Below are 21,709 nucleotides of genomic sequence, written 5' to 3' on the forward strand. Positions count from 1 at the left end.
GAAACTATGAATAATACTTTTCTAAGGTAATTTTAAGTTGTATTCATACTTTTCTCCTTGGAATACCTTATTTGAGATCAGTTAGGTATGAGTTTAAAGACAATTGTTAGCTCTATGACCTTAAAGTTACTTAGCCTCTCACCCTTTTGTTTCCTTACATGCAACTAGTGTTTAGAACATAATTGTCAGGAATTTAAGGATGAAATGAAATAAAGCATATAAAATTCTATGTAAATAGTAAAATGATGTATGAATATAAGTTGTTAGCATTTTACTTTGTGCTTATGCCCAGAAAATAATATCCTGGCATCATTGCCTCCTTTTCTCTACCTTTTCTACCCTCAGTGATCTTGAAACACATTTCTCAATTTACATTTACATCTGCTTGTCTCATTTGGAGAGAACAAGTTCAAATGACTATGTGCAGCATTGCCAGTCTATTCTTCCACTGGAAATTAAAAGATTTTTCTTTTCTTTTTATTCCGTTTATTCTTTTTATTCTATTAAGCTTTGAAAAATAGGAAGCTCTTTTCTTATTTTGTCTGTTGGTGTTCACTGACTGATAATGTAGTATTCTATCTAATTTGAATGCCAGGTAGAAAAATGAACGCAGGGAAGAGAAAATAGATTGAAGAGAGAGATGATATGGCATTTAAAAAAATCATCTATTAGGATACTATTATTTACTTCTGAAAGGTAAAAACATTTTATTGTTTTTAATTTGGATTATTTCCCCTAAGATCTTTGATTATTATCATTTATAGTAAACAAGTAGAAAATTATTGTGAGTTTTCTGTTTATAGGCTACATTAAATGTCAGCTTAAAAATAAATTTTAAAACTCAAATACCTGAGAAAGAATCTCAGCTACAAAATTGTGCAACAAACTTTTTTATGACTTTTGTAATTTTGGATGGATATATAAAGTGCTGAGTTATTTTAAAGTAATTATTTCATTTGGGGCAGTTTGTTTTATACGCTCTGAATTTTATTTTTCTCACATCTAGAAAGCAAGCAATGCAATCTGCTCCTTTCAGCTTGTCATTTATTCATTTAGAGGGTTTTTTGTTGTTATTTTGTAGTGGCAGGGATCAAATTCAGGGCCTTCTACATGCCAGGCAATTGCTCTAACACTTGAACTATACCCTGAACCCCATGTTCAGTTTTCTTTAAAAAACTGTGAAATTTCCTATACATGGTTAACTGAGACATTCTTGTTTTCTTATTGTTTAATTTTCCAAATTGCCTGAGTTTTTCCAATAAAGGAGAATATTTAGTTATTAGAGACTAGTGGGAATATTAATACTGAAAGTACTTTAAAATCATTAATGCTCTAAATTTTTGAAAGAGAAAACTGAAATACAGGACAAACCCCTTTAAGTGATTTTGATAAAAGGTAGTAGGTAACCTGGTATTAGGAAGGTTGAGACTAAAATAGAGATCTGCAAGTCTTTTTATTACTTTTTATTCCATTGCTTTCTCTAGTGGGTTGCATGCGCTTCTCTCTGGGGATGTTATGAAAAACTTGTTAATTATGCTGTGTGAATTAAAAAATAGAACTTATTTTTATTTTTTACTTCTCCCTTTTTTCATTTACATTTTTTGTGTGTATATAGTATATACATAATGCTGGTCTGATAGTGAAAACACCCAGAAACCACTCTGGACTCGGGAACTCACGCAAGAGATTTTATTAAGTGGGGAGAGAGAGAGAGAGAGAGAGAGAGAGAGAGAGAGAATGCAAGAACGAGAGAGAGTGAGAGAGAGGAAGAGGGGGAGAGGAGGAGACGGGGAGAGGAGGAGATGGGGAGAGAGAGAGAGAAAATGGTGGTGGAGCTATTCTTAATTTCGCAGGCTAATAAGAACAGACCAATGACTGCTGAGAATGTTCACAGACTGACGGTGGAACCAGTAGCTGGCTAGGATGGTTGCAGACTGACAATCTGGGTTGTAAAATGGTGTGTGGGGGCCAGCAGAATACTGGCAGCAGGTGATGCCAACAGCTAGTACATACGAATTATTTGAAAATATATGCAGCTCTTTGTGTTAGTTGAGCTCACATTAAGAGAACAACTGTCATCCATATTTTAGAAGAAAAATGCTATGGCATCTCTGCTCTTGTTTGCTTCCTAGTGAATAATATTATAATATTATTTAACAGTAGCCTTAAACATTTATTAACTTTGAAATTTTTTTATGTTGAGTACTTTGTAAAATATCTTATGAAATTACATTTCTTTGGAGCGGTTTCTTTTTGATTGCCAATGTAAGGTGTATTACATGAATTTGGGACATTCAGCAAAGGGCAAAGAAGAAAATGGTACCATAATCCCATGACTCAATGACAGTTGCTTTCAATCACAATACATACACACACTTACATTACAAGCACTCAAAATTAGGATATTTCTGTATATAATCACTTAAAATAAGTATTTAAGAAATTAAAAGGAAATTCAAACAAACCCATGACTAGATTTAAAAGTCGACATTTTGAATACATGTCAGTTTATTTATTGTATAACCTACAGTCTTTACTTAAGCATTTACTGGTAACTGTTTTCCATGTCATTTTCTTCAACTCTGTGAGAACATACTGTATTGTAATCAGTTCCCTGCTTTTGGAAATTAGTTTCCCCTGCCCTCTCTGCCATAAATTTTTTGATAAATATATTTCTTAGGATAAAAATCTAAAAGTAAGTGTTCTGGTGTCAAGGTATATACTTTCAAAATTTATCAATTTGTACTCCCATGAACTTGAGTACTGGTTTCCCCGATACTTTAGCCATTGCTAGTTATCATTAAAACAAACCTTTGATTGGTTAAAACATCTGACTTAACTTGGTTTTCTTATGTTATGAATTAGGTGAAATATTTCTTCTTTTCTCCTTTTTTTTTTTTTTTTTTCCCTTGGTACTGGGGATTGAACTCAGGGGCACTTGACCACTGAGTCACATTCCCAGGCCTACTTTATATTTTATTTAGAGACAGGGTCTCACTGAATTGCTTAGCGCCTCGCCATTGCTGAGGCTCGCTTTGAACTCGGAATCCTCCTTTTTCAGCCTCCTGAGCCTCTGGGTTTACAGGCGTGGACTACCACGCCCGCCTTCTTTTCCCTTTTTGATCATCAGTATTCTTTTTGTAAATTGCAAGTTCACAGAACTTTGCCCATTTTTCCTTTATAGTATTCAGATTTTTAAGTATAGATTTATAAACATTTCTCATGTATTTAAGATTTCAATCCTTTATGTTGTAAACATTTTTATATTTTGTCACCTTTTACTTTTAAATTTTTGTGTGATGTAATCTAATACTTCTTGAAAGACATTCTGCAGTTCTAATTCTAATCCCTGATGTTTGCCCTCATCTTTGTTGAAAATGATGCATAAAATGATTGCACATTCCCATTTCAGTCTTTGGCTTAAAGGTATTTTTATTTTTTTAATTTGAGGCTTAGTAGTTCTTTTTCTGTTCTGAGAATCAGTTAAGTATATGGATATTCACCTATATACTTTCTTCTTGACTTCTTAAGGTTTTATCCTATTCTTTGAACCTTTTAGCAGTCTGGAATTTGGGGGAGATATGATGTGAGGAAGGAAAGGATCTTCTGCTCAAATAGTTAACCAGTTGAGATTTTAGAATGTATCATCTTTGTGTCTCTTGGTGATTTGAAATGTTACCACTCTTTCCATTTTCTGGTTGTGACATTCTAATGGGTTGTGTATTAATTTTGAGAGACAATATAGTGTGATAGAAGAAACGTTGAGTTTGACTGTAGAGATGTGGATCACAGTCTTTGTTTTTTTATTGCCAGTATGGTGTTAAAGCAAGTTATTGTAATAAACCTTAATTCAAGGCTATTTCAATATACAGAAGTAGTTTTTATTTTATTAAAATGGAATACTGCCTGGAATACTAAGTCACAAAGCTATCTAGAATGTTTCATTGTGAATAAGTATTTTGTCTCAGGGCAAATTTTAGATTTCTTAAACATTTGAAGAAAAATAACTTCTTTGGTGGAGAAAGTTCTGATATTCTGCTTCTAATTGTGCTGGTAAATATGTTAGGTACCAGCCTTTTGTGGCTATTTAAATTATTTAAAAAGGAAAATTGAAAATTCAGTTCTTCAGTTATACAGACATTTCCTGTGTGTAATATTAAACTGCATGTGGCTAGGAGCTACTTTTTGTTTAATGCAGATATAGGACATTTCCATTATCATGTAGAGTTCTGTGGGACAGTGTACAGTCTGGAAATTGAGTATTTAGTGCTTTTTCTAGTCTATTGAGTTGATGGCAGATGAACAGTTAAGCAAAGATCTGAAAGAAATGTAAGGTAAAGGAAATAATAAACTGGTCAAAATGAAGCAGCATAGGAAAGGTTATATATAAAAAAAGTCCATAAATTACAAAAAATTGTCATGTAGAAAAAAGAAAATTTTAGGAAATTTAACATTTAAAAATGTCTGAGTCTGGCTGTTTAAAAAGAGTGTTGCCTTCTTAGGAGTTGAATACAATCTCCTTTAATAAGGCACGTCAGCAGCTTACAGGAGCTTTGCCTGTGCTAAATAATATGTCAAGGTGATTTGCTTCAGTTAAGGCATTTCTGGTTTTGAGGGCAAAACTATTTGGTTATAGTAGAAAAGGAAAGAGTTATAAAGAGAAAAAAAATGATATATCTTTTAGACTACTAAAAATTTTATACCTTTTAATGAGTTTTAAGAACTTAGCATGCTGAACAATAACTAGTTATTTAAAATGCTAATCATGTAATGTAGGTACTTCATAAATGCTTAAGATTTAAAAAGATTTTCAAAACTTTTTTTTTTCTCTCAGCACTGTGGCAGGAACTCAGGGTCTTACCCATGCTAGACAAGTGCTCTACCACTGGGCTACACCACCAATCTTTCACTTATTGGGCTGTTTGAGATGAGAAAAAAAAATTTAAGTATAATACCTTAAGAAGTGAACAAAGTTTGAATAGAAATTACATAAATGTATTATTTTCCCTGCAACAGATTGGAAAAGGATAAGCCTTGACAATGAAAAGGGTTTCTGTGTGAAGCAACCAAGCATTTTTGAGGACTAGTTTGAGAAAATTTAGGGATCATTTGGTAATCTTAAAAAAATGTTTCCAAGGATGTTACACTTTCCCTCCTTTTCTCCTGCTTTCTTAATATATATTTCCTGAGGGCAGGTATTGGCTTTAGAAATTGAATTATAATTTGTGATTGTTTAAGAGTAAGATTCACCTGATTGATGCTTTATGCCATGACTAAAACTTGGGTATAGTTATATGATACTATTCTTTTTTTTTTTGGTACCAGGATTGAACCCAGGGTGCTTAAGAAGCCCTTTTTATTTTTTATTTGGACAAGGTCTCACTGAGTTGCTTAGTCCTTGCTAAATTGCTCAGGCTGACTTTGAACTTGCAATCCTCCTACCTCAGCCTCTAGAGCTGCTGGGATTACAGGTGTGTGCCACCACACCCGGCTAAGATAATATTCTTTCAAGAGAAGCAACTGGAAGCTGAAAACTGCTTATAAATCTGCATACTTTATATATTCTCTGCATCATTGGATTATATTAAGTGAAATGTTCCCCATTTTCTTTCATCTTAGTTAAAACATTTTGTAAGAATTTATACACAAGTTATATTAAGCTATGGGAACACAGACTTGAACTAGATTTTGTTATTGTCCTCAGGGATCTTATAGTATAAGGGGAACACATGGTAGAAACATTTTGCCAGTGCATACATATTTGATTATATGTAAGCAATAAAAAACAAAACCCCAAAACTATATTTAAGCAGTAATATTTAACATGAAGGAAATTTCTTTAATAGAGTAACTCCATACATTTTCTTACAGATCCCCCCAACATCATAGAAACAATATGTAAAAAATTCAAATAGTTTAAGAGGAAAAACAATGAAAAGTAAATTCCCCTTTTATTTTAGTGTTTCTCAGAGGTAACTAGTCATTTTATATATTTCTATTTATATTAAATCTGGATTCTTTCACTTACCCAGTTCTTTTAAGATTCATTGATATATGTTGTGCCTCAACAATGACTCCAAATACTTACATGTTAAATCATTAGATGTCATCCCACCTGTCTGCAGCAATTTTCATTTTTCTTCATCTGCTATTATGACCATATAATGTTTCATTTTATTGTTTATTGCTCAAGCTGAATTCTTTGTTTTTTTGAGTTTTCAGTTTTCTATTGAGAATCCTTCCCATTATTCATCAAAATTGTTTTTTTTTTTTACTTTTAGAACTTTAATTGTTCAATATTTGTTTGAACATAATTATAATGAGTGTTTAAATATATTTATAATGAATGTTTTGAAGTCTCTGCTAAATCCAACATCAGGACCCAATTGGAATCAGTTTTGATTACCTTTTACTTATTTCTTTGTATGTCTCATAATTTTTTGTTGACACCTGGGCATTGTAGTGTTTTTATAAGGATTTCTTTCTAGTGAGTGCGGATTCGCCTGCTTATTTCTGTGTGAAATAACCAACCATCTTTGCCCAACTCAAATTGCAAACTTGTTTCTCTTGTAGTTACAGCAATTCTGTCTGGGCTCATTTCTTTCTTCTTCCAGCTACTTACTTACTAGCATAGTCTGTCTCCTTGTGGACAGGGTAAAGGAAAGTCCCTCTAACACCTATGTAATTTGGTGGTCAGCCAAAAATCTAGGCAGAGATTTTACTCTGATTTTGGAATTTACCCTCACTGTTGGTTCTTTATTTCTGGTAATTCTCTCCTTATTTCTAGCTTGTCTGTCTGTGGTGGTCTCTTGTTTTCAGATACCCCAACCAATAAGGACTTCACTTAAATTTTGTGTTGGGGAATACACTCATTTAAAAACAGTATCAAATTCAGATTTCATGCCATGCAATGTTCAAGGATATATTCTTCTGGTCTCTCTCTGGCTTTTTTGCAGGCTTCCTGGGATCTCTCTGGCCTGCATGTGTAATTTATTTGTCCCCCAGGGATTTAAGCAGTTTTTGCTCAGAATTTGTGTTTCACCTTTCTGTGGTTCTTTCATTCCCAGTATGTCTGTCTTAAATTTATATCTGCACTTCTAACCCTGAAGTTTTTTTTACCACTTTGATCTGTGTGGCTCATTTGTTTCCTTCACCATATTTTGAGGGATAGGGAACACACTTAGCAAAAAACCTTGGAACTGAACTTGTGATTCTGTCCCTTCCAGTTGTAGTTTTTCAGGAGTAAATTCTTTCAGGTTGTGTCCAGTGACTGAATAACTTTAAAATAATAGTTTGTTTTCAGTTTAAATAGTTTTTTTTTTTTTTTTTTTCAGTGAAGCTTGCATGATCGGTTCACCTGATTTCATTTGCAGGAGGTTTCTTTATATCCCTTTGATTACCATTTCTTTTAAAAGTTGTCCTTCATGATATTTATGTAGTATTCAGTCCCTCAAATTCCTCCAGTTCTTAATGTTTCTGAAACTGACTGTTCAGTTTCTTGTCTATTTATGGATTTATGTCACACTTCATGGGAAAATTTAAAGTGGGTTAACTATCATGAGGAAATTATAAACATGTTCTAGAAATGTTTCAAGGCTTTCATGGTGGGTTATATCTATTTTCTGACTTTATGAATAGTATCATCCCTCTTGTATTCCTAAGGATAGAAGCTCATCAAATGGTCCTCAAGTTTCTGGTCTTTCAGAATTCTTTCATCTAGACGCCTAAGAGGGCTTGCGGTATAGTTAGAATTAACTGTGTGAACGTTCAGGAGTTTATTCTATTGTCTGCCAGTCTTAAGTAATTCATTTACTCTATGGGGCTTTCTCTCCACCTTTTGGTTCTTTCTGTATAGGGAAGGTTAACTTAGGACATTTATACCGCTCAGCTGTCTTGGTTTACCATCTCCTTAGCCTCTATTACCCACACCTATGGATTTTTGGTTTCCTCTCTAACTGATGACAATTTTTGGCTCCAAGCTCTTTGTACCTTGTTGCTCACCAGGTCTTTCTTTCCAGTAACTACCACACTTGAATTATTTTCCAGTTTGAGAGTTATAAATAGTTTCATGTTAATAGAAATGCTCTTGTGTAATGATTCTAGACCAAGACCTCAATGGCATGGACAATGCCACATGATGGCTTAGAGACATCTGTTGGTGATGAGGAGCAAAAATACAAGTTTCTTTTATTTGGCTTGGTACATTGGGAAGAATGTGGACTTTTTGTTAAAATTGGATATAAATCTTATCTCTATTATTTGTTCATGTATGAAACAGGAGAATAATATAGGGTTGTTTTAAGCTTTAAGTAGAAGTATATAAACTTCTTAGTTCATTGATACCTAGTATGAACAGAATGAATTGTTTCCTTATGTCAGCAAAGGGAGTCCAAAGAGGTCTCTTCAGAGGCAGAAGAGATCTTGTGTACTTGAACCTTCCTGACTCTTGACATATTGCATAAGGAAGCCGAGAATGCATCAGGAATGAGTAGCAGAGTGAGAGATTTATTATAAAGGGACAGTATACATTTGAGAATGGGAGAGTGGATGATCATTGGGAAGGTGTATTGTGTTGCTTTAGTTTGGGGTTGTAATATTTTTAGAGTAGATAGGGGGCTGGAGTAGAACTGGAGTCAGGGTGAGGTTACCCAATTTTGTGCCATTTTTTTTTTTTTTTTTTGCACTCCATATTGCCCTTGTGTGTTTTAATCCTGCTACTTAGTTCCTCCAGATGCTTTGTAGTTATCTTGCTGTTTTGTTCTTTTTCATCAGCCAGTTGGCAAGCTACTTGCAAGGAAGAGGGCTGGGTTGCTTGCAAGTTGTTTTGTATTCCAGTGGTTCAAGGGTGGTTCCCTTTTGAGATTCAGTGCTCTCTGTGTCCCTAAATTACTATCTCACATTGTTACTTAAAAAAAAAATCCTTCTGTAGATCATTGTCATTTATAATATCTGGAAATAGTGTCACAAGGAGCACTTATTTTATGTTACTGTTGTTTTGAAAATTGTTATAATTCCCTCCCTCTCCTTTTTTAGATAGTATTATCCAAGAGTGGGGAAAGTAGTTGAATTACCTTTTTCTCAATTAACTTGGTAATCTGAAGGAACACGTGTCCCTAACAAACAAGCCCAGTTTTTCCAGCCTCTGTATAGAGATTTCTACCTGATTTGGAATTTAGATTGTTTCTGTTGTTTCTAAAAATAAAATCAACAGTGGCATACTTTCTAGAGATGTTGTTCCCAGTAGTCCAGCAATTTTTTTTTTTTTTTTTTTTTTGTGATTATAAGATCCAAAGAGTGTATTTTAGTTTGCGGAATACATGATAGACATTAGGAATTCAAGTGCTAGATTTTGAAGGAAGTTTTTATGCTAAGGAGTTTAGATATAGGAAATGGAGAGTCATTAAGGATTTTTAGAAAGAAAATCTGGATTACAATGGATCAAATGTGCAACTGAATGGTGGTAAGGAAGTCAGCCAAGAGGTTTATTGATAGATGGCAGAGGTTTAAATGAAGTCAGCAGCAGACTGAATGAAAAGGGAGAGGAGAGTCAAACATTTTTTTTCTTTTAAGTAGACTTGATGTGGGTAAATAAGAAGTCAAGAATGACAAGTTTTTAACTTGGTGAATAGAGATGACTCTAGCTGAAGTGGGAGGCCAAAACAACCAGACTGGCTTTGTTGATTTGCAGAGCCTGTTGAAGAATTTGGTTGGTGACGATGGATAAGAGATTGTTTATAATGTGAAAATTTTGATGCTCTCAAGGGTTTTATTGTCTTCTGTCTTCTTGGACCCAAGCAACCAGAGAGGAAGATAAAATCCTAAAGAATGCCAAGACTCAGTGGGCAGAAATGGTGGGTTAACAGTGAAAGGACTTGAGTAGAGGTGCTGCAGGTAGACAAGAGACTCAGGAGCAGATGGTCCATAGAACCATGAGAGATGTCATTTTTCTTTTCCTAGGATGAGGGTTTTTTTTGTTTTGTTTTTGTTTTTGTTTTTTGAGAAATGATGTCTGACAGCGTCTTGCAGGGAGATGCTCAGTAAGTGCTTGAATGAGTGAATGAATGTCACAGAGTATGGCACAAAATAGTATATATTGTATGTCATTTTACCTTTTAACCATTTAGTTTTATCTTTAGCTTAGTGATAAAATTTAAAAATACACTAATATGTGTAGACGCATTTTTTTTCTGATATATCAATTTGAATTTCCCTTGTTTTTAGTCTGCTTATAATCCCATAATTATTGGATGTGAGGGGTGGAGAGAAATCTTTCACCTGGTAATACTTGAATTTTTTTGACAAATGAAATGTGAATATAATCTTTCAATTGACTTTTTGATAACCTTTATCTGAACATTTAAAAAAGATTTCTTGTTGTTTGCTCACTACTTTCAGTAAATATATGCTCAGTATTTTCAATAGGATCAAATTAGAAAAACATTGGCATTTCCCTGGTGTTCAATGTATGCTACCTACTATTATAATGGTAGAGGATCTGCATCTGAATCTACCTTATTCCTTGCCTGTTTGTTTGTTTGCCACTTCCTTTCATGACTTGGGATTGTTCTCAGTGGATATTATTTGTGGCCATCCTATTTAGAGATGGCTCTGATAGTTAAGTATAGGAAGAGATAAAATGGTCTTGTGTGCTGGTGAGGATGCAGAGGAAAAAACTGCTGTTGTAAAGAATGAAATGTTAATCCCTGAAATAACTTAGCTGGAAGACTTGTAAAGTCAGGAGAAAATGTTCTAAATCTCATTCTATAGAACATGGTAAATCTCTACTTCTCACTTATCCCTCCTTATTGATTTTTTCCTACTATTCTTATACCTCTTGTGTTTCTGTTGATGACCTCTTTTTTCCTTTATTTCTCTGATCTGTTCTTTTTCCTCTTTTTCTTCTATTCTGCCTTATCTCTTCAGTATGTATAACTATCCATAATATAAAGTTGAAATTTTAAAAGTTTTCTTTAGAGTAAATACATTTTTATAGTTAAAAACTCAGATGAGATTGATGTATCTTTATGTTCAGAATAATTTCATGGTTTTTATGTTTATCTAATAACTGACTTTTGGTGATTCAGTGATTCTTCAGGAAATAGATTTCTTTTTCCAGGAGCATTCAAAAAATAAATCATTAGCATTTGCTTAGGAATTTGAACCAACTATTGTGCAGTTCTTCCTTTTCCACTTTCTCATTATTTTTATTTCATTCATTGAAATATTTATATATTATTGAAGCATTCATTTATTATAAGATTTTCAACTTTTTGGAAAAAAGATCCAAAATATCCATAAGGAAAAATTATAGCAAAATAATTTCTCTAAAATAACAGCTATTTATTTTACTGTTTTTGATATAAAATTCAAATTTTTAAAGAGTTATTTTTGGCATTTTCTGTGAAATTATTCTGGAATACCATATAAAACTTAGAAAGGTCTTTTCCCAATTTGGGCATTTCTCTTTGACTTTTATTTTTGATTCCCCTTACTTTCCTCCATCAAATTCAACTTAACAAAAGTATAAAGTAAGTATACAGAACCAGGCATCAGAAACCTGGGTTCTAGTACAGTTTATAAAACTTTGTTCAAATTCCTTATTTGGTCAGATAAATTTGAACAAAGTTAGATCACTTTATCATTTGGTTTCTTTTGGTGTTCACAATCTCTAAAAGTCAAATCTAATCTACTTTAAAGCAAATACTTCAGTCTGATCACTTTTCAAGATCAAGACTATTCTGTATACTAAATTTTTATTGCTTTTTAAAATACTATTATTGACTAATAATATTGTGAGTTTTGACAAAGTTACCCATACTCTGAGGCTTGTTTGCTGTTTTATATATGGAGATTATAATGCCTACTTTGCAAGGTGATTGTGAAAATCAAATTGTGAATATACTTTAAAAATGCTTAGTCCAGGTATTCTATAATGCTATTGAGTTTTCTTATAATTTCATATGACTGATAGATTTAATAATCACAAACCTCACATATGAAAAGATGTTAAGTGTGTGAATCATTGATAAACAACTTTCTTGTTGTAATTGTACTATAAGGGAACATCAGGATGTTTACATACGTTTATTTTTTGAGAAGAAATTAAATTTCTACTCAGCTTCTTTAACTTGGTTAAAGAAATAATAACGTTGTTTGGTTTAACTAGTTGCTTTGTTAAGCATCTTGTCTTTTAGTAACTAAGAAATGTGTTCCAAGTGAAATTTATATAAAGGAATCATTCTGTGGAATTGTTTTTGCCTTTTGGTATTATATTTATATTTGGAAACATGAGGTATCTAGTTAGGAGGTTAATATATTTACTAAATATGAATGGTACACTATCAAACTGTTATATAGGAACAGCAAACTTAATCGATAAACCATATGAAAACTATCTAAAAAGACTTCTGGGGTTTGTGGTAATCTGATTTTTGGCACTTTGTATGTTTAGTATTTTATGATCCATACATCACTTTTTAAAATATGTCACAGTAATATCGAGTATATGAAATTCTATGACTTTTATTTTGAGTGAAATAGATTTAAAGGTCAACACTACTCTTTTATGTAGGTTATGGGTGCTACATGTGTGCTTTCAGAGCAATAGTGTGAGGAAACTTGCAGTGGGATGGCAGGACGGCCTCATCCCTATGACAGTAACTCCAGTGATCCAGAGAATTGGGATCGGAAATTGCATAGTAGACCTCGTAAACTTTATAAACATTCAAGGTAGGTAGAAAATATGTATTTCACATACCAAAGCTCTGCTAAAACTGATTACAAAGACTACTACTGCATTTAGTTGTAGTAAGTCCTGTCAGAGTACAGGGGCTGGCTTACAAAATATTTTGCATGTTTGTATTTCTCCTTAATTAACTTACAGAGAAACATTTCTTTCTTTTTAATTTTTTATACTTGCATTTGTTTTAAGATTTATTTCTGTCTCTAAATTATGTTAAAATCTTAATTGGCCCCTTGGTTAAATATTATAATTGTTTAATTGAAATCTCTGGCTAGACCAGTTAGTTCTTTGTATTTGAAAATCTAACAGGAGTTTATTTTGTATTCTAAATATATTATGTGTTCAGATTACACACGATAATTTATAGGTTTATATCAGTGTTTTCCTCAATACATTTTTAACTGTGTGACTTACGTGTTAATTTACTTATGTGCTGCCATATTGATCCTAATGGAAAATCCGTCATTTTGGAGTGACCATACTGGTTCATTTAAAGTTTGATGCATGAAACGAAATTCATTTCAAAAGTTTCTGTTTATCTGTATATTATTTTTAAACTATCATTTTGTGCTGTGCGACTAAACGAGGAATACCTCACTTAGAACACTTCGTATCTGGTATTTTAAGATATTAATTGACAGTTTATAAACTTCACATATTACAGGTATGTAAGCATGTTTCCATAGAGGATTTTGCTGTATGAATATTACTTACAGGATATTATTTAATATTTAACTAATTAGAATATAAAATTCTCCTGATCACTGGTAACAAATACTAGCTTTCTTGAAAAAAACATGCCATGATATTGAAATCTATTTTGTAATTAAAAAAAAAATAGTTCAGGTACTTTAAAATTGTATATTACAGCTAAGAAATATGAGCAATTGATATCTTTTAAGTCTCCTGACAAGTTGTTCATCAATATTGCAGACTTTTAATGTGATATGATTTTAAAATGTTAATGTAAAATTGACTTTATTAACTTACAATTACATACCAAATGATGTGAACATTTTTAGTTTTGTTTGTTTAGTTAGTGTGTATATATGTGTCCTCCAAGTGGGGCTTTAATTCTTTTTCTGTTTCATGGACAATTACTTTGTCTTTGGGATTAAAGAGGTATTGGTTTTATTACACTGTGTGGGGTATTATTTTTATTTACTCTGTGTGCGTGTGTATTTTACAGGTGAACTATGTTATCCTTCCTAATTCATGACATTTTTCTGCTTATGTATACAGTACTGCAATATATATACACTGAAGAGGTGATGAAGGTGGAAGAAAGCCATTGTTTGCTTTATAAAAGTTATATGCATACAGTGCGAAAAATGTTTTAAAACTTTCAGTGGTTTTTTCCATTCATTGTTTCATTTCAGTAACAAATACAGCTCTTCTTGAGAGCTGTAACATTAGTAATTTTCTTTTCTTTTTTTTTTTTTTTTTTTCCTTACAGTGCTAGGGATTGAACCCAGGGCCTTGTACATGCTAGGCAAGTTCTGTACCACTGAGCTACGCCCCCAGCCTTTCATGAGTAATTTTTTGGTCCATTTTTAAGGTGGGCTGAAATACTATTTAGGGTTTTTTGAAAAACATTAAAGGGAAATTAAAATATCATTAATTTGATTTTAAAAATTATTTGATGGAAGAACCATGAAGTCCTTTGAATTTATTTTAAACCCAATTTGTGGAAAATCTGCCCAAAAAAGAACAGCTTATTTTTAGAGACCTCTTGTCCCTCTGCATTTAGGAACAGGATATTTGAAGTATAGTTTGACTTTAAAAAAAATTTTACTTTGGGAGTTTATTTATTTACTAATTTATTTTTATGGTGCTGGGGATCAAACCCAGGGCCTCTTGCATCTAGTACAAACATTCTTACCACTGAGTTACATCCCCAATCCCCCAGAATATTTATTTTCTTTTTCTTTCTTTGTTCCTTTCCTCCCACCCTACCTCCCTCCCTCCCTTCTTCTTCCTTTTCTTTTTCTTCTCTTTTTCTTTTTCTTTTTCTTTTTTTTTTTCTCTTGTCCCCTCCCTTCTCTTCTCTTTCCCTCCCTTCCCCTCCTCTCTTCTCTCTTCTCACTTCTCTTCTCTTTCTGGGAATGGAAGAACCCAGGGGCACACTACCATTGATCTACATCTTAATTTTTTTGGAGACAGGATCTTGCTAAAGTTTCTGAGGCTGGCCTCAAACTTTTGATCCTTCTTCCTCAACCTCAGAGTTGCTGAGATTACAGGTGTGCACCTCATACCTGCTGGGAGTTGATAGTAAACTAATTGGCTCAGAGGTTTTAAAAAATAAAAATTAGCAAATTTTATTAAGAATCTGCCCTTTATTTAGGAGAATTTTAAAAGTGTATTAGGGAACTGCTTGGGAATGCTTTAATATTCACATATGGGACAATTAGAGGGCTCAAACTAATTAAACAGTGGTACTGAGTTGTAAATAAAGTTCAGAGAAAGAATATCAACTTTAGTATTTGAAAATGAGACTTGAAATAATCCATAGATGATTAGAGTATTAAGGTAGGTGAAGGAAATTTCTGTCAGGGACCTTCAGGAGATTATCTTGATCAGATCTGAAGGTAGAGCTCTGGATAGTATTTTTGTCTCCATTTAGCAGATAAAAACAGTCAGGCTAATATCCTTGCCCAAGGCCATTGAACTTATAAATGGCAGAGCTGGAATTTATTAACAAGTTTCTTTTTATTTTTTGAATTTTAAATAATTGATTTTAATATACCAGGTATAATGAACCCCTGTTACCCATTACCCAGCTTGAAAGTATCAACTTATGGCTGATTTTGTTTTATTTGTGCCTCTACCAACTTTTTTAATATTACAGATTTTATTTGGGCATGTTTCTAAAAGAAAACCAGACTAAACATGGACCTAAGTTGGGGATTTATTATTTTTTTTTGTACATAGGAAGTCTAGAGGTAGGTGATGGCTGAGTATGTTTAATTGTCTTAGGATATCAGGATTAAAAATCTCTCATTTGCTTGGCTTTTCTCTCACAGTCACAGGTGGATATTCTAGCTCTAGCCATCATGTCTACTTTCTAGACAAGAAAAAAGGGAAAAGGGGCAGTTGGAAAGGGAAATTAAATATCAGGAAATAAAATTTCTCAGAGATTTTCCAGCAGGTATCTACTTAATCATTAACTGGAGCTGTGTTGTGTGGTCATTTCTCAGGGAGACTTTAGTTTTTAATCTGGGCTTATTGCTACCTCAAACAATTGGGGATTTAAATTTATGAGATAAATAAGCATGATTTTCTTTATTGTCTCAATATTTGTAGATAATCTAAAAGTCATCTTGTTTAAATGTGTGTTTTATTTTATATATATTTTTGAATAGCCTTATTTTTTTCATTGTCTTAGTTTGGATTTTCCCCCTCTTTCTTTGCTGGCTGTGATGAAAATAAAATTTCTGTTTGCAAAAGTAATAATAGTAATTTGCAATCCCATGTGTTCTGTTGATATTTGAGAGTTTGGTAGGTATTGGCTTATGATTTCTATCTAATACAATTTTAAGGTACATTATTTTCTGAACTTTCTTCTTTTGAATATAAATTTGTGTGTGTGTGTTTCAGGGATTGAACCCAGGGATGCTTAACCACTGAGCTACATCCTTACCCCTTTTTATTTTGAGACAGGGTCTTGCTAAGTTACTGAGGGCCTTGCTAAGTTGCTGAGGTTGTCTTTGAACTTATCCTCCTCCCTTAACCTCCTGAGCTGCTAGGAGGTGTGCACCACCGCATCCAGCTTGAATATAGATTTAATATGTCTAACACTGATATAAAAGATAAGATAGAGAAAACTGTTTTGGACATAGATGGGCTTCAGATGCCTGTGATCTCTCTTCACGTGGCATAGAAAGATATTAGTTAAAAATTAGTGAATTTTATTTTTGTGTGAGTAGTTGTATAGTTAATACCTACATAGAGGAGTTTGGTAACTTGCTAAGGATGTTAAAAGTCATTTTGGTTGAGGTGTATTTTGCCTGAATTATGACACTTTTTCTTTAATTTATGAGTTAGAGGAATCTGTGTGTGATGGGGGATGGGGGATGGGTTGGGATCCTGGGGATTGAAGCCTGGGTCTTGGGTATGTTAGGTAAGTCTCTACCACTAAGAGTCCTTTTTATTTTATTTTGAGGCAAAGTGTTGCTAAGTTGCCCAGACTGTCTTCCAACTTGTGATCTTCCTGCCTCAACCTTCAAAGTAAATGGGATTACAGTCGTATGCACCTGAATAGAAGAGCTTTTGCTATTCTAAAAAAGAAAATGAGCACCTCTTCTGTATAATGTGTGCAGCAAGAATATATGTTGAAGGCTTTGAATATTTGAATTGGGCAGAATGACTATATAAAACTCTGATCTGCAGTCTGCTCAGGTTGCTAAAGATAAATGCATTGTACATTCAATATCAGACTTTGCTGCAAGGTTTCATTCCCCAGAAGTACGCATGCTCCTTTCTTCAGAGCTTTCCAGTTTTCCTTTTAAATTACTTCACAGTTCAGCAGCAGTCTAAAAGGGAAAAGTTCGGTTGCTTAAAAGAATAGTTCTTGAGTGAATTCTTAAAGCACAAATAATATTTTCCCTTTGATTTTGAAGAAAAGCATTATTGACCAGAATGTACACACAAATATTAAAAGGAAAAAGGAAAGTTATCTGCATCCTAATTTTCTAAAACCTGGCAAGCTGTCAGAGCTAGAATTAGCTTTACAGATGGCATTGGCAACACATCTACATATCTCTAAGTCCTCATCTCCTGCGTTTTCTTCACCTGTCTATCAATTACAATATCCAATCACTGTTCAGAGATGGAAAAATGGGATGATCATAGCTCACACGATGCTGTTTGGTTAGAAACGTCAGTGCTGCACAACCCACGGCTGAGTCAGTGTCTGTGAGAAAATGAACTGAATTAATATATAGAGGGGGTTGAATCTGAACATTTAAAGCCTAAATATCTGCAACAGCATTATTACACAGTAGAGGGAGGAAAGCTAAAGGAAGTCTGTGAACAGGTGAGGTAGGGGAAAATTTTCTGATTGTTCAGAAGAATTTGAAGATGATGGAAATATCAGATGTGCTAAAGTTTCCTAGTAATGCCCAAGGATGCTGACCTGGCTTTCAGTACTGCATTGTTTGAAACAGCAGAGTCCCTTTATACTCTGATTTCAAAATTTTTTTCTTGTTTTTGTGTGTCTACCTTGGCATATGCTAAAGGAAGGTGTGTATTTATTTATTACATGATATCTTTGGATTATAATTATATACATATATGAATATGAGAGAGAGATTGAGAGGGATATGTTGGCCTTTGTTTGATTGTGATCATTTACATTTATAGATGAAAAAGATCATATATTTTTCAGTTTAATGGCAAGTTATTTAAAATAAGTGAAGAATATTTTTGTTGTTTTCATGACTTTGATGTTTTGTATTTCACGTAACTTGAAAATGCATTGTATTTGATATTGTATTTATGAATATAAAAACTCAAGGAAAGACTAATTTTGAAATATTTTTGATATATTTGAAAGTAAAATTCAAGATAGAAATGAAATATTTGAAATAATTTTCTAAAGATGGAGTTGGATATATTTTTATATTGGATGAATTAAGAATTAGTTTAATTATTTATAAATAGTAGTGTTTTACAGGACTAAATATATTTTTTACAGCACTAAATGTATTTGAATGATAAAGTTCTAATTGTTTAAAATGACTTTCTTTCTAGTTTTATAAAACATTCACTCTGACTAGAAAATCTGCATACTGTCACTGAAACAGAGAATAAGCCAGATAAGTTTTTGGGTTAGTGAAAATTGATTTTCAACCAGATAAAATTTCTAAATAAAGATAATTGTTCTTCTGTGAGGTTTTAAATCTTGGCAGGTAACATTGCTTACCTGATTAGGAAATGTTACTACAATTTAAAACGTTTTAACTGTTTTTTTTTGTTTTGTTTTTTTTTTTCCTTTTGTCATCATTACCATAACCTACTGATCCTTCATTTTCTAAGAAATTTGGGATTTTAAAATTAGTTTATACACCCACACATATATGTAGTTCGTCACATCCTTTCCTTTAGGTACAATGAAGTTTTTGTGATTTCCCTTATTTAATTTCTAAAACTTTGGTCATCTTGCTGGTTATCAAGACTTATTCATGTATATAGCTAAATTAATCATATTATATATATATATAAATTTGTGGTTTCAGTTCCAGAGATGTTTTTCTAGTTATAGTAATAGAGTTATAAAAGCAGAATCTCAAGCTAGACCATTTTATCTTAACTTTTTAGAATACTTTCCTATGGTTCTGCTGATTCTTTTAAGATAAAAATGCCTGTCATTGGGAAAGTAGTACATTTTCATTTCATAAGTTTGGCAAACACAGAAAGGCATATAAAAGAAAATAAAAATATTATATATATTAAAATCAAAATACTTCTAAGTATTTTGGTATTTATAGCCTTTTTTTTTCTGGATGTACATATAAATGTATAAAAACCACTCATATACTTAAAAATGATTTCTAGATATTACTGTATGTACTGTTATATAACCTTTCCTTTTAAAATAAGGAAATTCGGAACATATCCTATGTCATGAAATTATCTTATAGCATAATTGAATTATAGTTTTATGTATGTATATCTTGTAATTTATTTCACCAGTCTGAGTTCTGATACTTGATCAGAGAAACAGCATGATTCCATAGCATACATTTCTTCAGAAAGGAAGCCTGTCTTAGGGAGTTAAGTAAAAATATAATTTTGATATACTTCTGACAGTAAAAGATCCTTAGCATGATTTCAAAATGGACTCTTTAAAGATTTGCGTACTACTTTTAAATATTGGTCTAAAGGGTCTTTGTCCCAACCACTGAACTTTGGTATTGTTAATGTGAAAGAAACCATAAATAGTAATATAGGTTGAGTATCTTTTATCCAAAATGCTTGGGACCAGAAATATGTCAGATTTCAGATTTAAAAAAAAAAAAAATGGAATACTTGCATATAAACAATGGAAGTATGTTGGGGATAGGACCCAAGTCTAAATAAGAAATTCATGTTTCAAATATCTACACCTTATACACATAACCCAAAGGTAATTTTATGCATTAATTTTAGTGCACCTGTGATTTGACTGTGACTTATCATCTAAAGTGAGGCTTGGAATTTCTTACTTGAGGTACTCAAGAGAATTTTGGAGCATTTTGAATTATGGATTCTTAACCTGTACTGAATAGACATGACTGTTTACCAAGAAAACATTATTAACAAAATCAGGTACTGGGTTAAATTTGAGTCAGGAGCCATAGTTTGTCAACTCCTTACTTAACATATTAAAGATGCTGCTTATAGAGAGCATGCATAAATCAGTTGCTTCAAAAATATATTTAGTATAAAGCCCCTTTAAAAACTTTAGATTAAAATACTAGGACATGATATTTGTTAGAGTAATTAACAACAACTTATTTTCCCTCAAAAATAAAAATTTAGAATTGAAAATAGTGCTTTTTTATTGAGGACAAACTAATAGAAATGGATAGGAACATCTAATTGGAAATTTACAAGGATGCTCAACTCATTTTTAAGAAAACAATGTTTTTTAAAATGTGATTGAAAGTTTTAAGAATCTTGTGAATCTTTGTATCTATATTTCTACACAAGCACACACACATAGTAGTATTTGACAAAAGGAAATGCTAACTTATTATATATATACCCTGAAACTTTAGCTATATTCAACAGACATTGATAATGATATACCAGGTTATGATGTCAATTGGTAGGAGTATTTAAAGTTAAGTAATATAATTCCTTTTACTAGGAGTTGGTCCTGTCATGTATGGTTATACTGGATGCATACTGCAAAAAAGGGTCATCTGTAAATATATACCATTCACACTAAAGATACTGTACTATTATGTATTTGTCAACAATTTTCTGATGAGTACTGCTTATATCAGTTACTCCTGGAAATTTTTCATATATTTTTTCTTTGATAATTTATTCCCCTCCATTTTCTCTGTTTTATCTTTAGCATATGTATTAGTTGAATGTTAACCTGTTTAATTAGCTGTATAATTTTCTTATCCTTCTGCTTTCACCCTCATCCATTTCTTTCCTTTTTGTACTTTTAAGTGTATGTCAAATATTTTCTTTCAACCTTCCTAGTTACCTTTAAAAATTGCCGTTACTGTGTTTGGACTTTCTTTTTTAAAAAAAAAAAAATATATATATATATATATATATATTTTTTTTTTTTTCTGGTTGTAGATGGACACAATATCTATTTTGTTTATTTTTATGTGGTACTGAGAATTGAACCCGGTGCCTCACATGTGAGAGGCAAGCACTTTACCACTGAGCTACAACCCCAGCCTTCCTAGTTACCTTTAAAAATTGCCGTTACTGTGTTTGGAATTTCTAAGAATTCTTTCTTACTATAAATTTTAAAAATAGCAGTCAGTCTTTGTTTTATATATACAGTATCTTCTATATTACTGAATTTATTGATTTTTGTTTTCTGTCTCTGCAGTGTCTGCTGCTTTTTTTCTTCTGTCAAACTTTTTCATTGTGAAATAATTTGATTTATAAGAAGTAACAAAAAATATACAGTGAGTTCCTGTATACTCTACCCAGCTTCTCTCAATGATAACATCTTAAATAACTAGTGAAGTACATTATCAAAACCAGGAAATTTACATTTTATTAACTAAACTGTTAACCTTTTTTAGATTTCATCAGTTTTCTTTCTTTTTTCTGATATGTAGTTAGTTCTGTGACATTTTATCACATAACTTCCACCAGTCAGGGTGCTTGATTCTTCCATCACTACAGAGAAACCCTTTGATGTTCCTCTCTCCATCTCTACATCTGGCAATCCCTGAGTTTTTCTCCATTTTTGTAATTTTGTCACTTTGAAAATACTAAATAAATGGA

At 32.4% G+C, this 21,709-nt stretch overlaps 1 protein-coding gene across 6 annotated transcripts in view; it reads left to right on the plus strand.

Annotated features, from left to right (window-relative positions):
• Window positions 1–21,709, plus strand: part of BTBD10 (BTB domain containing 10) — a 62,732-nt gene that overhangs the window by 7,075 nt on the left and 33,948 nt on the right. For 3 of the 6 annotated variants that reach the window (XM_079102715.1, XM_079102718.1, XM_079102716.1), the window contains exon 2: window positions 12,572–12,729. The exons of 2 other annotated variants lie outside the window; for them this stretch is intronic. In XM_079102715.1, coding sequence (XP_078958841.1) covers window positions 12,629–12,729 — 101 coding nt within the window. In that variant the 5' untranslated portion in view covers window positions 12,572–12,628. Of the gene's footprint in view, window positions 1–12,571; window positions 12,730–16,344; window positions 17,984–21,709 lie in introns of those variants that run through there. One more of the 6 variants, XM_079102717.1, reaches the window with a different exon arrangement.

The sequence above is a fragment of the Sciurus vulgaris genome, assembly GCF_902686455.1.
Source record: "Sciurus vulgaris genome assembly, chromosome: 11".
NCBI lineage: Eukaryota > Metazoa > Chordata > Mammalia > Rodentia > Sciuridae > Sciurus > Sciurus vulgaris.